At 44.1% G+C, this 15,574-nt stretch overlaps 1 protein-coding gene across 1 annotated transcript in view; it reads right to left on the bottom strand.

Annotated features, from left to right (window-relative positions):
• The window catches only part of nedd9 (neural precursor cell expressed, developmentally down-regulated 9), a 28,799-nt gene extending 27,074 nt beyond the window's left edge, over window positions 1-1,725 (bottom strand). The window contains exon 1 of the mRNA XM_053862595.1: window positions 1,551-1,725. Coding sequence (XP_053718570.1) covers window positions 1,551-1,562 — 12 coding nt within the window. The 5' untranslated portion in view covers window positions 1,563-1,725. The remainder of the gene's footprint in view (window positions 1-1,550) is intronic.
• Between the last annotated feature and the right edge of the window lie 13,849 nt (window positions 1,726-15,574).

Raw genomic sequence — 15,574 nt, 5'->3', positions numbered from 1 at the left:
TGGACAAACGAACAAACCTCACCACTGACTTTGTCCTGATATGTGTATTTAACAGTGAGTCACTTGCGACTGTGACGTAAACTCAAGAGCGTAAACACTTGAATCAAACTCCGCTTCTCTTTTCAGCGCAGAGAGTGGATGTTTTACAGCTTTTACCGTGGCAACACCAACACTTCTGAATCATCAAAATACATGGTTCAGTGCAAAAGTGCACTTTCCCCACTCACACGGCAAAACAGGTCCAAACTGAAGCAAATGCTGTAAAATTGGAAATGGAAAAAACAGTTTTTTGGAAGCATAAAAACTGTTGCCAATGTCCCCAGAATCCTGTTATAAGCTTGAGTTGATCCTCTAGCTCAGCGCTGTCCAGACTCCTGGATTAAACTTCAATCTCATCCAGAGGCAACTTGGGTTCCTATGACACCGATTTGAACCATGAAAACAGGTATTTCATTTCAGAATAAAAAACCCAACTATTACAACCAAAGACACTGACTGGCGCACCGGCACTTCATTTGAAAGTGAATTCATTTATATTTCCTGCCGTTGTGACATTGATACTGAGCTGCAAGGCTGGTTAAAGTTAGTTAGGTAGGTAGTAGGATGAAATTACACCGCTGCTACCCTCAGAGGGAAACAGGGAACTGACACTGTAACACTGTAGAGAGCTACACTAGACCTCGTGTAAACATGGTGTTAAGAGAATTAATCACTGCTGCAACTGTCATCTGGGAAATTTTCACATGGAAATGTTGATAAAGTAATAGCTATCTCAGGGGCTACCATTTTATAGACTGAGAAAAGTGACAGCTAATCTTTAATTTAATACCAGGACCATCCCATTAAAAAAGTATCTATTTAATCATATTTCATTGTTTGTCTTACACAGTACAAAGGTCTTCTCTCATACTTTTTTTTCACAGCCTGGGAAACTACCACAAGTTTTAAGAAATTAGGAGCTAGTTGTTGCAAACACACAGACTGTGAAGGGCTCTTCTTCAGGTGGAGCACCTCCTTCCTCCTCTGAGTTTAGCTACTTCATATATTCTATATATGTATATCTATATATATAAAACATAAATTTGTGTGTAAATGCTTTTGTAAAAATAGAAAACTGTATTGATTTGCACCACCTCCTGTGAAGTATATAAGATATAACAGCCATTTCATCCACAAAACTCACATAATAATGTTTCACTTATGGTCATGATATTTTCATGGCTGACAAAGATAGCAAACACAGACAACACAGCTTATCAAATACACAGTGTATTGTCTTATGTTAAGAATAATGTAGTTCGATTGTGTGAAAAGCAAAGTCACACTGGCAACAACTCTGTTCCAAAGGTATGACAGGGGTGCACCGGGCCCCGCTTCTGTCGCTCTATTGACGCCCCTGTCGTTACAACCAGTGCTGATGAACTACTCTGGAGACACGACAATAAGGTGAAACTACACCAGAATAGTATAAAAAAATGTGCAACTACGCGTTTCACTCTTTCAAAAGTCTCCCGACGAGAAACGTTTGGACTTGAAAACGCTTCACTTACTTTGTATTTCATCGTGCACTTCCTCTGCAACTCTCCAAAAGATGAGAAATATCCGCCTTGTCGCGTCAAACAGCGCACACACGACAGTAGGGGTCTTCAGGGTTCGGTTAGTCCGCCATGCAGCGGGTCTGACACGGACAGACGCGGAGAAACGAGCCGGCGAACTGTCGCAGCAGTCTCTCGCTCCGGGACTGCTGCTCTCCGCGGGCTCCGCCCTCTCCATTAACATACCGCGCCCCCATTGGTTGCAGCGCGCACAGCGCCACGCCCCGCGGCTCCACTTTTTCACCTGACGTCATGACAAGATGACGAGCGGCCGATGAGATCATTCCCGGAGAAAGTAAATACAACACAGGAATGTCCTTTTTTGGGAACTCAAATCTGGGATTTAACCGTGTCCTGACGCACGTGCCAAACACCCCACAGCCCACTTCCTTAATAGACCATGTCCCACTTTGAATTAGCCATTCCTTCTTATTAAAAGTGAAATGCTTTTTGTTCACCAAATCATAACAAACAAACACTCTCGAACTGGGAGGAATATAGTTACACAATGTTATGTAGCGTTGCTTGTATGTCTTATTGACAGTATGCGTAGTCCTGATTGTGTCATTGATAGCAACATTTCAGATTAATCTAAACTAGTTTAGACAATATAACACACTATCCAAAATATATAAATGATAATAGCTCACTCAAACGTTTAATAATTGAATTTGCTTTAAACAATTCCATATTTAAGAGGCACAGCCTCAACCCTCTAGATAACTGAGCCTCATTTAAATTGTTTTTAAAACAGTTCCTGGTTCATTCCTGCAGGCGGGAAGATGAGGTCACTGCTATTGGTCTGATATTGGTTTCATTTCTTATTTTATGTCGCTCTTTGTCTTATCTTTACCATCCAAACACACCGCCCGCCATGGACACGTGATCTGATGGCGCTCATTGTTTGATCTGCTTATACGCAGTTATGTCCGTGCCTGCTGTTTCCTGCTGTGATTGGTTAATGATAGAGCAGGGACTTTGAAGAGCACCACTTTAACTTGACCTACTTTCCAGTAAGAAAGTGGGTGAAGGAGGAAAAAACTGCTCACTCATATTCTAACACCACAGAGTGGTGATGATGAGGAAGGACGAAGGTACAGTATCCTCTTCTGCCCGCTGAACACGAGTTTTTTATTCACAAGCTTAAGGGGGAAAAACGCCACACAAGGTCAACTGCTGAAAGTCTGTGAAGAAAGAAGAGTGGAAATAAAGCCAGCTTCAGACATTCTTGCCTCCACCAAGCTTAGCGTGGAGTTCCAAGACAGTAAGGTCCAAACCTCAGAGGAGGAGGTTCTTGCCCGTTGGCACGCGCAAAAAAGACACCCACTCTGAGGAGAGCTGAGATTGATGGTCATCAACCTCATGAAGTTGTTGAAAAGTGAGTGGAGAAATGTAGCGAAAATGGAGGACAGCATCAAAAGCCGGGGGTCTATGAACGTAACACTGGATAAACAAAAGGAATGGAACTTCATCTTCGAAAAACTTTGAGTTTTCAAGTTCTTCATTTAAGTTAACTTATGGTACTTCTGCTTGATAAAGGGGGCTGAAATAATGGTTTTTCCAGAACCATTTGAAAACATGAAATTTATGATACACTAAAATCTCCTGATATAAGCCTACACAATTGTAAAACAAATCCACTGTCCTTCTGCTTTAATTTACTGAGGAGCAGTTTCAGCTTTGTCTAAATGGTCTGCCTCAGTCTTTTTAACTGTTTATTTTTCAATTTTTCTCACATATTTATACACAAACATAGGAGTCAGAACAAACCCAGATAGAAATAAAAAACAAAAGGTGAAAGAATAGTGACAAATAAGTCAGGCAAATGATTTGTGTTTGAATTCTACCAAGGGGGCTCGCCATCTTGGGTCATTCTTAATAGTAGTCCAAACTTGTCATTACTGTCTTGTATCCATCGTGTCCTCTCTTCCTTTGTACACACACCATTTCTTCCATTTAATTATCCATTGTTCAGTTTTCAATCTGAGAGAGAAAGTAATGTGTTCCATGTCCTAGATTTCCCTTACATTTATCCATTGTTTGATGTTTGGTGCTTCAGTTTTTTTGCAGCAATTAATAGCACTTTGCACAGGTACACATCCTCTTGATGGAGCACATCTTCCTCCATGAGACCTAAAAGCACTAGTTTTACATCACGTAGAATCTTATATCTAAATATTTTCTCCATTGTGTGTCTAACCTTGGTCCAGACGACCTGTATTTTTGAGCAGACCCAAAGGATGTGAGCATGATCAGGGTCTGCCTCAGTCTTGAGCTGTTGTGGTCCCCCACACAATAGAAGCCTTCTTGCTTCGTGTCCTTCTTGTTTTTCCATCATGGGCTGAAAACAAATGCGCTATCAAGTGCATCTACACGTTCTAAACTGTGTCAGGCCATTGATCTCAATCACAGGGCCGTGAAGGTCTCATTGTCCCCGGCGATCAGTCACATCCTCGGGTGAATGACTCCTGTAAAGAGAAATGAAAACATTTGTTTGTGTAACACACGCGGTGCCCAGCTGGTCCCGGTGCCACCTGCGGCCTCTCTGGCTATTCTTTTTGTGATTAAGCACCTGTTTCCTCTGACAAACATCACTGGCTTTCCTCCGTTTATCAGCCCGTAAGGAAAACATACATCAAAAGGCGTGTTTATTTCCTCTCTAAACCTTTAGCTGGTCCGGCAGAGAGCTTATGTGAGTCGGAGATCTTGTGCTTGAGATGTGTTGCAGGGTCGCCATAGGTGACAGGTCACTGTTTTGACTTGACTCTAGAGCTGCAGTTATCACTGATCATGGTAGTCATTGTGTTGTCTTGGGTCTGGTGACTCATATATAGCTGACTCATATAGTTGAGAGCTCAGGTTGTTGTCTGGACCGCACAAGAGTTCAGTGGGTCTGTAGCTGTCCTGAAAATGACAAAAAAAAGAAATGCATGCAGTTTTTCAGCTTCCTATTAGTTTACTAGGAGCCGTTTATGTGGCATCGGCATTGTAACCACCACCATCGGAACCTGGCAACTTCCGTAATCTGGGTCCAGAGTGGAAACTTTTGACATCGATGTTGGCTGTGTGCAAAAGATTCTCACACATCGTCAGTCATTCTTTCATGGTCCCATTTTGCTCATGGTGTATTTCTACAACACCAACGGCTGCCGTCACTATTCCCCACAGATTTTCCCTGCTCACTCCTGGCCAACTGGCACCAACCTTATCAGTACCCTGTCCGCACCAGCGGTTGATTATTGCATCCTTTTGCCGACAAAAATGCTAACTAACCCACTACTAACCCGACTAACTGACCCAGACTGCTTGGTGGAAACACGGCATCGTGCAGGGCCACAAAAAAATAACTAGATGGGCTCCATTTGGCCCATGGGCCTTGAGTTTGACACGTGTGGCCAGGCAGCTTTTTCTCTTTGATGTGCTGACAAACCCTCGAGATACCCTTTTCATTTCATCACTGAGAACAACTGCCAGAACAGTGAGATGTTTCTTTTGGCATCAACGATGGAACTGCGCCCGAACCTGTCTATCATGTCAACTGCAAATTAAAATGCAAAATTATAGTCAGTAGGAACATTGATTTTCCACTCAGGATGGGGGCTGGAGCCTATCCTAGCTAGACGCTCTGTGAGGTGAGGGACGCTCTCGACATGGATTATTTACTGTAATAAATGAATGGCTATATATATTTTAGCATTTAAAATGAGACATTTTCAATTCCCGAGTGGCGGTTAGCACCTAACAGCCAGTAGGTTGGAGGCTTGCTTCCAGCTTGCAGAACCTCAGACTGTTCTGTGTGGAGTGTACGTTCTCTCCATGCTTGCATGGGTGTACCCCAGGTACTCCGGTTTCCTCCCACAGTCCAAAAGCACACAGCCCTCCCAACTAGTTTTCATTGGTTTTAGCCTGTGGTGACTTCTTATAAAGACTTCTTATTTTCCTCGCGGTGCATCGTGTGCACTGACTCATGTCACAGGTATCCCACAGCCCAGCGCTCAGTCCAAGCGTCGCACCACACTGGGGTTCATTAATCTCACGCCAGCTTGAGTCAGAGCCTCTCAAATCCCCCTTTTCAGTCTCAGCGGAGAAGTCAAATAATGAGTGACCGGGGGAAGATTTGTCTTGGCATCTGGGTCCCTGTCTCCATGACAACTCCAGCAGCGGTATCTGCTCTCACACCTACTGTGTTACACGACTATTTACAGCTACACAAGTCTTCCCAAGTTGTTATGGAGCGCCGGGGGGAAACGAGTTGCCTTTCATCTAGCCAGGTGCCAGTGATGTTTAGGTTGCATAAGACCCCGCAGACCTGACCCTGGGTCCGCTGAGCGCTAGGAAGCCGTTCGTCATCTATAAGTAGAATAAAATAACTAGATGGGCTCCATTTGGCCCATGGGCCTTGAGTTTGACACGTGTGGCCAGGCAGCTTTTTCTCTTTGATGTGCTGACAAACCCTCGAGATACCCTTTTCATTTCATCACTGAGAACAACTGCCAGAACAGTGAGATGTTTCTTTTGGCATCAACGATGGAACTGCGCCCGAACCTGTCTATCATGTCAACTGCAAATTAAAATGCAAAATTATAGTCAGTAGGAACATTGATTTTCCACTCAGGATGGGGGCTGGAGCCTATCCTAGCTAGACGCTCTGTGAGGTGAGGGACGCTCTCGACATGGATTATTTAATCTGCTCTCACACCTACTGTGTTACACGACTATTTACAGCTACACAAGTCTTCCCAAGTTGTTATGGAGCGCCGGGGGGAAACGAGTTGCCTTTCATCTAGCCAGGTGCCAGTGATGTTTAGGTTGCATAAGACCCCGCAGACCTGACCCTGGGTCCGCTGAGCGCTAGGAAGCCGTTCGTCATCTATAAGTAGACGTAGTGGGGCATGAGAGTGGCGACAGAGGAGATTTCCTCTCTGGATGGATGGAGACAGCAGGACAGAAGCGCCACTGTGCTGGGAAGAGCAGTCGAGGCCCCTCTCTCTTGCCGTGAAAGACTCGCAGCCTAACTAGGACAGATTTATGAGACCCTCCCCCTGCTCACGACCACCTCCACCTCGGCCATCCTTGTTGTTGGGCTCCACAGGCAGAGCTTTGACGGGCGAAGACATAGTGTCTCCAAAGGTGTGTCCTTTGACCTTTAGAAACTCCGTGGCCCGGGAGCACTACTCAAGAATGTACAGAGCACAGGGGGACATGTGAGCGTGACACGCACTTCGTGTACATCAAGTAGCTGTGTTTCCGCTGGAGGATATTTTTATATTTGAGGAATCTCTCTGAGGTTCACACAGAAAAAAACACATTTCTTTGCTCAGCAGAATCTTCTCTCCTTTGCTCGCTCTTTTGTGCACTTAACATGCAAAAGTCAACGTGTGGTTTCTTATGTAACTCACTAGTTTGGTCTTCTATGAAACTCTCTGCTGTTTGCTTTTCCCCTTCTCATAAATTTTGGCGAGTCTGACAGAACATTCTGTCTTCTGCTGTTGCCTCTACACGTTTGTGTTCATCTCTCACAAGAAGAGCAATTATTGAGGTCCAATTTCTTCCCACTTTTCCTCAGAAATATGTCAGAACTCTCAGGCCGGACGGTCAACATCATGTTTTTTTTTTTCATTCACCCATTTAGATGTGCTTGATTTGGTCCCAAACTGAGATAGATAGATGGTAAACAAACTCTCATGGTGTGACTTCGTGGAGGTGAGTGAGGCAGCTAAGCTAACAGGTTTCTGCAGCAAATCTGACTGCATGTTCATGGGCATATGTTAATGGCGACCAGTGCATATGTGATAAGCCCATTGGTCAGAAATTGCCGTGAGAGACTAGCGACCAAATCCTCATCCAATCCCCTGTCAAACCGAGTTTGGCCTCCACCAGCCTTGTCAAAAATCCAGTCCGTTTCTAATTGCTCGTGAGCAGAGGATTACTTCTCTGATGGGAGGTTGAGTTCAGTGTTCTCTGGGTCGGGTCCACGATGGGATTGGACTACAGAGAGGAGAGAGGAAAGAGGGGACATTACCAGGTATTTAGTTCATGAGTGAAGGCTCAATGGCATAGTGATGCAGGAGTAGCTGCAGCAGATGTGGAGTGCACAACATAAAGGCTAGCTAAAGGTCCAATCTCAAGATGTAGCCTTTTAGGGAGCCTCACCGTTTTTGCTCAAATAGCACAAATCGTTTCGGAATTTTGAATGTGGGGTGGTTTAAGCTGATGGTGTTTTACATACTGATGTCGGCTGGTGTGTTGCTAGGCACGCCCATCACCTGTGGACAGATACATAGACCTGGAGATAGATGGATGAATGGATGAGCGGATGGATGGATGAATAGATAGATAGATAGATAGATAGATAAACCTGTAGATAGATAGATAAATAGACCTGCAGATAGATAGATAAATAAACCTGTAGATAGATTAATAGACATGTAGACAGATAGACAGATAGACAGATAGACGGATGGACGGAAGGACGGACGGACAGACAGACAGACGGACAGACAGACAGATGGACAGATGGACAGATGGATGGATGGATGGATGGATGGGTGGATGGATGGATGGACAGATAGATAGATTTTAAAAGTGATGCTGTGATCCTCATGGAATTTGACTTTGACCAAAAGTGGCCCCTGAGCCGGACTGTGGACATGGTCATCTCTTTGGATTGTATGTGAAGCTGATGGCGCTCTTGGAATGAGAGAGGGCGGCGTTAGTTTCGTCGGTGAGCACGGTCTGATACATAATCCAGATCCGTGTCTTGCAAGAGATTTTCTTGCGAAAGGCTCTGGTCGTGCTCCTGGTGCTTACACATTAAACAAGATGGACTTTCTTCCGCACCATTCGTTGAATTAAGCAGTGATCAGAGTAAACAGAGGCAGCAGTCGCTCCCATGAACGGTTTCTTCTAGCGCAGATCATTACAGTCGTAATTCAACGACCTGAATGGCTCCTTGTACATGACGACTGAAGCCTTTTCTCATTTTTAGCCATCAACTTAGCGGTGATATAAGGGATCTCAGAGAAAACAAGGCTATAAAAGTCGGGATCAGATTCCACCAACGAGCCTTGAAATAACTGGACGCCAACGCTGTCTTGGGAAAGTTCAATGTTCACAGTGTTTTTCTTCCAACCGACCTCACTTGTTCATTCATTGTACATTGCCCAGGCGCACCTTCCCCTGTGAGTCATTTGCCTCTGGATTGGCCCTGTGCTGCCGCACAGGCCACTCTTCATCATTCTGTCACCAGCTACTGCGGCATAATGCTACAGTGTCAACAGCACTTTTACAATTCAGACATAGACCGCTGCAAAGAGCAGATTTATTAAGAGAGGTGAAAATCCAGGTTTTGTGCTGTGAATCCTCTGAAAGTGAGGTCATGCAAAGGGATATTGAGGCAGTTCAGGTTCAGGTCATGCTCGCAGTCATTTACTCTTGAAGCATTTCTCACTGCTACACAAGAAGAATGATGCTATTTGAACGTATGCATGAATGGAGAGTGAAGAAAACCTCGACATGTTTCAGGTGGTGTGAGGAATTCTCTGGAAGTGGTGAGGAAAACTTCCCCCAGCCAGTCTCTCTGGTTTCCATGGAGCTCACGCCGTAACGTGAAGGTGATGATCTCTGATAAAGTGTTGACACTCTCATTTCTGATGGGGTTATTGTCCGCCTGGTAGGGCGCGTGATGAATCCCCTCCAGTTGTCAAGGTGACAGACACGAAGCCTCCCACCCCCCAGGAGAGTGTGAGCGCCGCCACTAATCCCAAGCTGCGTTTCATTGGCAGCCTGAAATGAGACACTTTAAAGCTTCACTGAATTCCTGTTTGCACGTCTTTGGCAGAGCTCTTCTTCACTTTCGCTATCATTTAATTGATCAGTTTCATTCTGTTTATCGCTGCCACGGTACACGAGGAAGATCGAAGGAAACTCTTTCATCGCACAGCTTCCCTCCAAAACACCTGGCTGATGATGGAAAGGTTCCACCGGTCAACGCTTTTTTATAGAAAAGACGATCATAAAAATAAACCACATCTGCTGATCAGGTTTATTTTTGTTCTGCTATCAAGACTCAGTGGGTCAGTGAGCTCAGACAGTCGTCAGGAAACAGCTCTGAACTAAATTCTCTGACTAAACACTGCGATTAGACAGATTTCCTGTCGAGTAAGCCAGAAAACTCCACCTTACCTGCTGACTCCTGGGTTGAAGACGAGAAAAAGCCAAGTGCAAGACGTTTTTTTTTCCCCAATCCCACACCAATCTTTCTGGCGCGACCTGTGGTGCACTAACTTACAGCTGGAGGAAGAGAATTACTTTTATCTTTGTCTATTAATTCAACTATATGTAGGAGGAATCACACAAAAAATAAGTTCCATCATGCAATGCAACAGACATGCTCTGCTGATGCTCTTTTATTGTGGAAGTTCAGGTTCCTGTTCCTCAATTCTACTGCCTGACGCAGGGTGTGTGACCCTGGTCTTTCCAACATGGCCGCCGCAAATCCTCTCAGTAGCAATGGCGTAGCACAGAGGTCGGCAATTCAATTTCCTAAAGGGCCACATTAGAAACAGTATCTGTTGTGAGGGGCCATCATCAAAAGAACGACAGTGATGACATGACAAAACATGACGGGAAAACACTTAAGTAACACAATGAACCTGAAAAGATGAAATGTATGTAAGGATATTAAGACGTGCAAACATGCCATGACACCGATTGAAATATTTCATTTTATATGCATTCAATTTGAATATAGACTTCAACATCATTGTGGACCAGATGTTCAAGATAAAAAGGCATTTCATTTCAAAATATATTTTATTTAGAGGAACAAGAAAAACACACAAAAATGGCCAAAGGAAGAGAGGAAAAGAAGAAAATTCTAGTCTTAAAACAAGAACATGCTGTAAGTGGTGATGGTGACTAAAAGCACTGAAGAACAAAAAAGTTACAAAAAAATTATAACATTTAGTTTGTCTGACGTCAAAAGGGCCACGAAAAAACAGGCCCCGGGCCGAACTTTACACAGGTCTGGTGTAGCAATTGTCCCTGCTCTGCTGTCCCGCTTACTATTGGTTGTTCTGCTTCATCTGCAGTTCACTTTCTTACTTTACACTTGCTTTTTACCTAGTGCCATCTCAGGCTTTCTGTCGTACCTTGTTGGCGTTTGTATTTTTACCTGGTCTGTGTTACACCAGCTTAAAAGTGCTTTTTCTTAAATCTGTTAACAAATAAATTGGTTAAAATTCAGTAATCGTCGCTGACATCACTCCAACAGCCGAAGCTCTCACATATGGTGACGTCACGTCATGTTCAGAGCCAATGTTCAAGGGGCCCTATCGTGGTCTTCCATGTTTGAAGAGTTACCTGCAGTGTTAGCAAGAGGAAATGTCGCCTTACAACATACTGAAGTGACTTACTTACTTACTTTTAAAAATATCATATATGGATATGCACAAATCCTGATTATGTAACAAGAACTGACCTGCAAAGGATCATGGGATTGTTGATGCGCAGGTCTGGATCTTAACACCACCGACAGGCTTCATGGCGTGACTTTTTAAACATGACTTTTACAGTCACCGGCCATGTTTGTAGTTCTTAAAGTGCTTTCAATGGTAAACTCAGTGTTTCTCATAAGGAGGCCATTTAGAAAACTAGCAAAACCCTTGAAAATACAAACATTTTTTTTAAATGCAAAGCTACTGCATTAGTTAATGAGATTCATTCATTGAAAACTCTTAAAACTTTATCATATAATCTTGTTTAAAGAAAGTCTTAAAATGCAATTTTTTACTCAAAACCATGTCTGCTGTTTTTTTTACAAATCAAATGTGCCAAATTCTCAATTTAAATGCAACTATGAAGTCTTTTGTTTGTGATAAATGGCCACCTGAAAGCCACCAGGGTGAGATGATAAGCTTTATTATTTATCCCATCACTCACGGTCATGAAAAATGAACAATAACTCATGGGAAATTCTGTTGCTAAATTATAGCACTTTAATTTGGTATTTAAAATGTTACTGCACTTGCAGACCATAAACCTTTCCTGTATGAAGTCAAAGACTGATTCTCTTTGGGGCGACTTGTCCGCTGCTTGGAAACAAAGCATGGAGAGGAAAACATGGCGGTTTTGGCGTCGCTCCGGCGGTTATTTATGAAGGGGATCCATCCATCCTTTTGTGCTCGACGGGCAGAGACGATGCGGGTGGGAATTCTGGGAAGTGAAAGCTATAAACAAGACAACGATCCCCCTGAACTAGTCGACGAAGCTGTTTACAGATAAACCCTGAAAGCAAGCGCTGACTGTAAAAGGGATTCCTGACCTTTGCCTCCACCTCCGCTCCTCTTCCTCTCCATTCTTTCTGCCCAGTGACCTACTTTTACCTGCACGGATATCTGAGTCCTACCAACGCACAAATGAACCACAGAGTTGAGCAAATATCTGATGTATAGACAGCAAAGCAGGCGCTACATTGCGAGCCAAGCGTGTCAGGGTCTTTGTGCTTCTGGGAAAGACTGGTGGAGCTCTGAAAACAGGCCTGCTGCTGTTGCTCCTGCTGCTGCTGCTGATGAATGGGTGTCGGTTCCTCATGAAGTCATCGCAGGGTGTAGTCCGGCCCGGAGTGTTGCTTCACGTCTGGAGAGCGACACGAAGATGCTGCCGTCGGGAGCGTCTGTGGCTGGGGAGTTGAACTAACACTGAAGCGCTGGGTGGACCAGACGTGATGACACCAACGTAGCTGCAATTTGGGAGGCGAGAAATGGAAACAGATTACATCAGGTTGTCGGATTGGTTGTGAACACATGTCTGACTCCAGCACAACAACACAGCTGAGCTGTCTTCGCTAATGATCAGGTCCACTTGTTGTCGTCAAGTCAGCGAAAAATAATGGTCCAGCTACTGTTTTATTTTTGCTGTGTAACTGTGATGAGTGGACCAGCTTCTCGAGATGCCATCATGTTCACAACGTATTGAATTCTTTAAAGTCTCTTTACTTCTTCAACAAGTCATTCCTTCATGAATAAGGCCCAGACTTTCCTCTAGCAGAATCCTTCTTCCACAGTAGCTACAGCCGTCCCCTGCTTCTCAGTTCAGTCACAAAGTTGTGTTGTAGTCAAGACCACCAAACCACAGACTGAGACCAGAGCAGGCAGAGACTATATTCAAGCCCAAGACTTGGTGGGCCGAAGCCTAAGATCACCACTTACTGAATGAAGGGACGTGACCAAGATGGAGAACAAACTGTCTACGGAGGACAGAGGCGTTAGACTATAAGTCCTACACACATATTTACAAATAATAATTTATAATAAATCAAGAACTGAAACACTATCATTGAGGCAAACTAACATTTCTGCTCTGGATTATTTTAACCATTTGGTTGGATCATGCAAACAGATTTATAGATATGTACACATATTTTATATACGATACAACCACACATTTTTTATATTTTATTTCTTTACACGAGTTTCTCTTATTATTTATATTTTTTATAATAATCTCAATAATATGACAACATATTTTAACCCAAAATAAAAAAATAATTCTGTATTTTGTCATTCTGATATGTTGTTATAGTGGAATAGATACTAACTCTTATATGATAGATCGATGGTATCTGCAGCTGTCCATCTTCTGCTACTCTATTTTTCACGTATTCTCCCACCTGAGGCTAAACCAATTCCTGCACAGTACATTGCGCTGACTTCAAGAATGAGTATTCCACCTGGCTCGGTCCGCTGCAGGGTATCAATCTCTGACACCGCCTCACCCTCCTCACCCGCCTCACCCGCCCGCCTGCGTGCATAATTCTCCCCTGAAGCTTCGGCCGCCTCCCCTCCACCGTTGCTGCTGCTTCACCCACTCATTCAGACCTCGCCTCGTAAACACACTGGGCGTGCGGAGGCCGGCGAGAGCCACATCACTCTGTGAGCATGTTTGTTTGTGAAGGAGAGTCCTGAGGCTAACCGAACCTCCAGAGGAGCAAGGCTCTATATTTAGAGTGTTTTCATCACGTCTGTAGTCGTAAACAAACACCCAGTCTTAACTTCATCCCGATTCCTCTACTGTGCAAAGAAACTGAGACCAAACTGAATACATTAGTCGGGATGACCTTTCAACTACTACTGTTCACACTCATCCCTTGCTGCTGTACTTGGTGGCACTGTCATCCCTACGTCGCTTCTTGATGATGTCACACTACGCCAAGTTCAAAGTCATCAATACACCACAGTCTACAAAGATTTGCCCTATAGTTAATGCATTGTTTACACCAGGGGTCTCAAACGTGTGGCACGCAGGCCACTTGTGGCCCTCAGAATGCAGTTTTGCGCCCTTCCCGGGGTGACAAACTTTAGCATGTGTGTGGCCCCCACAGGGCACCCACTCTGCATCAGTGAATTCCAATGGATGACATATAGGTTTTACTTTGGGATCCTGTACTTAAATCCAGGGTGCAGATACCACACTAATATACTTTTGTTGCAAGTAGGGCGGGTTCCACTGTCACTTTTCCATTGATGGTTACTGCACCATTTCTGCCAATTTTGCCACAATTTGGTTTTCAACCTCCCAGAGAGGAAGTGCCTTCATTACGGTGCAAAACCATGGGATGCACATTTGTGGTGGTGACTTGCCATGATGCTTTGTTCTTGATGTTGAACTTTTTTAGAAGGATCTTCAAGAGACTCACATTGACAGAAAGTGGATTTAATGACAAGTAACCAATGGAAATAGATCACAGTACCCCTCAGTCCGCCAGGCCAGTGACTCAGCCGCACCAAAATTTGGTTGCGGCCCCCAGTCAATTCAGTTTGAGACACGTTCCTGGTCTGAGCTGCACAGATTGATGCGAATAGTAGAGCAATAGAGTCGAGTTCTCCTGTGAGAAAGAAGACCTAAGAAGTTTCGGCCCGCTGCGTTCAGGATGTAGACAGCTGTTTCACAGCATAGATCTCTACTTAGTGGGAATAAAAGTACATATATTCCGTGACAATTTCAACTCTTCAAACTCATAGTTCTTGAAATCTTTCCATTCACTACATCGATATAGGTCATCATTGTGATTTAAAAAATGCAAATCTCATGAGTGAGTCACCAAGAATAAAAATGTTGAGAGCCGAAATGTTGTCATTTATGTGATGAAATATTAAGATCTACTATACAATGTTGGTGATGCCATCGCAAGCTCTATCTTCTCTGTCTTCATGTCAACAGAGCCCTTAGTTACTCAGTTAAAACAACCATTAAACTTGAATGTATATGTTTACTTTGTGATTTACTTAGTGTGAAAGCTAGCCAAGGAGGAATCCAGCTCCCACTGTGGGTGTACAGGTGTTGAGTGCTCCTCAAAAATCTCATATTTCAGAAGAATCCCCCACCACATTACCCCAGGGTGCCGGTCATATGCCATGCCTGAATCCACATGAAGCTTGTCCTTCCTCTCCCACCCCATGAGGAGTAACTCTATTGATGTATATTTATCACGGCCCAGGTCTTCCTCGAAGGAGCTGGCCGACTTGAGAGGAAACTTCAGGGTTTCCTTCTCAGATCCTGGCAGCATTGGAGGCAAAAATCTTTGGTGAATATTGAGGTCAAAAGAACAATGCAGGCAGCTATTTTTGTTATTGAAACACATAAAAGCAGACTTGGCTCGCTTGTCTCCTCTTTCTCTGGGGTTTTGTCTGCGTTGAAGGCTGTGTTTCTTCTTGACAGCTCTGTTGAGGCTCGGTACAGTAACACCACCACGCCCTGCAGTTATCTGCACAAAGCGCCTCCACTCAGGGATTATACTGTACAGGATGTAGTTCGCTCTAAACAGCAGGGATCGCCTTTCACTGCTCTTGTTTATCTGCAGCCACTCTATTGAAGGTGCAGCCCGGGGGTCACCAGGGTCATCATCCCATGGTAGATGTTTGACTGGCCTCCACCATTCACCGCAGCTCCTTCTGTTGGAGAAGCCAGTTGTGTTTCCC

Source organism: Synchiropus splendidus, chromosome 4 (assembly GCF_027744825.2).
Source record: "Synchiropus splendidus isolate RoL2022-P1 chromosome 4, RoL_Sspl_1.0, whole genome shotgun sequence".
Classification (NCBI taxonomy): domain Eukaryota; kingdom Metazoa; phylum Chordata; class Actinopteri; order Syngnathiformes; family Callionymidae; genus Synchiropus; species Synchiropus splendidus.
Note: the sequence above shows the minus strand (reverse complement) of the source record. Positions and strands in the feature narration are given on the sequence as shown.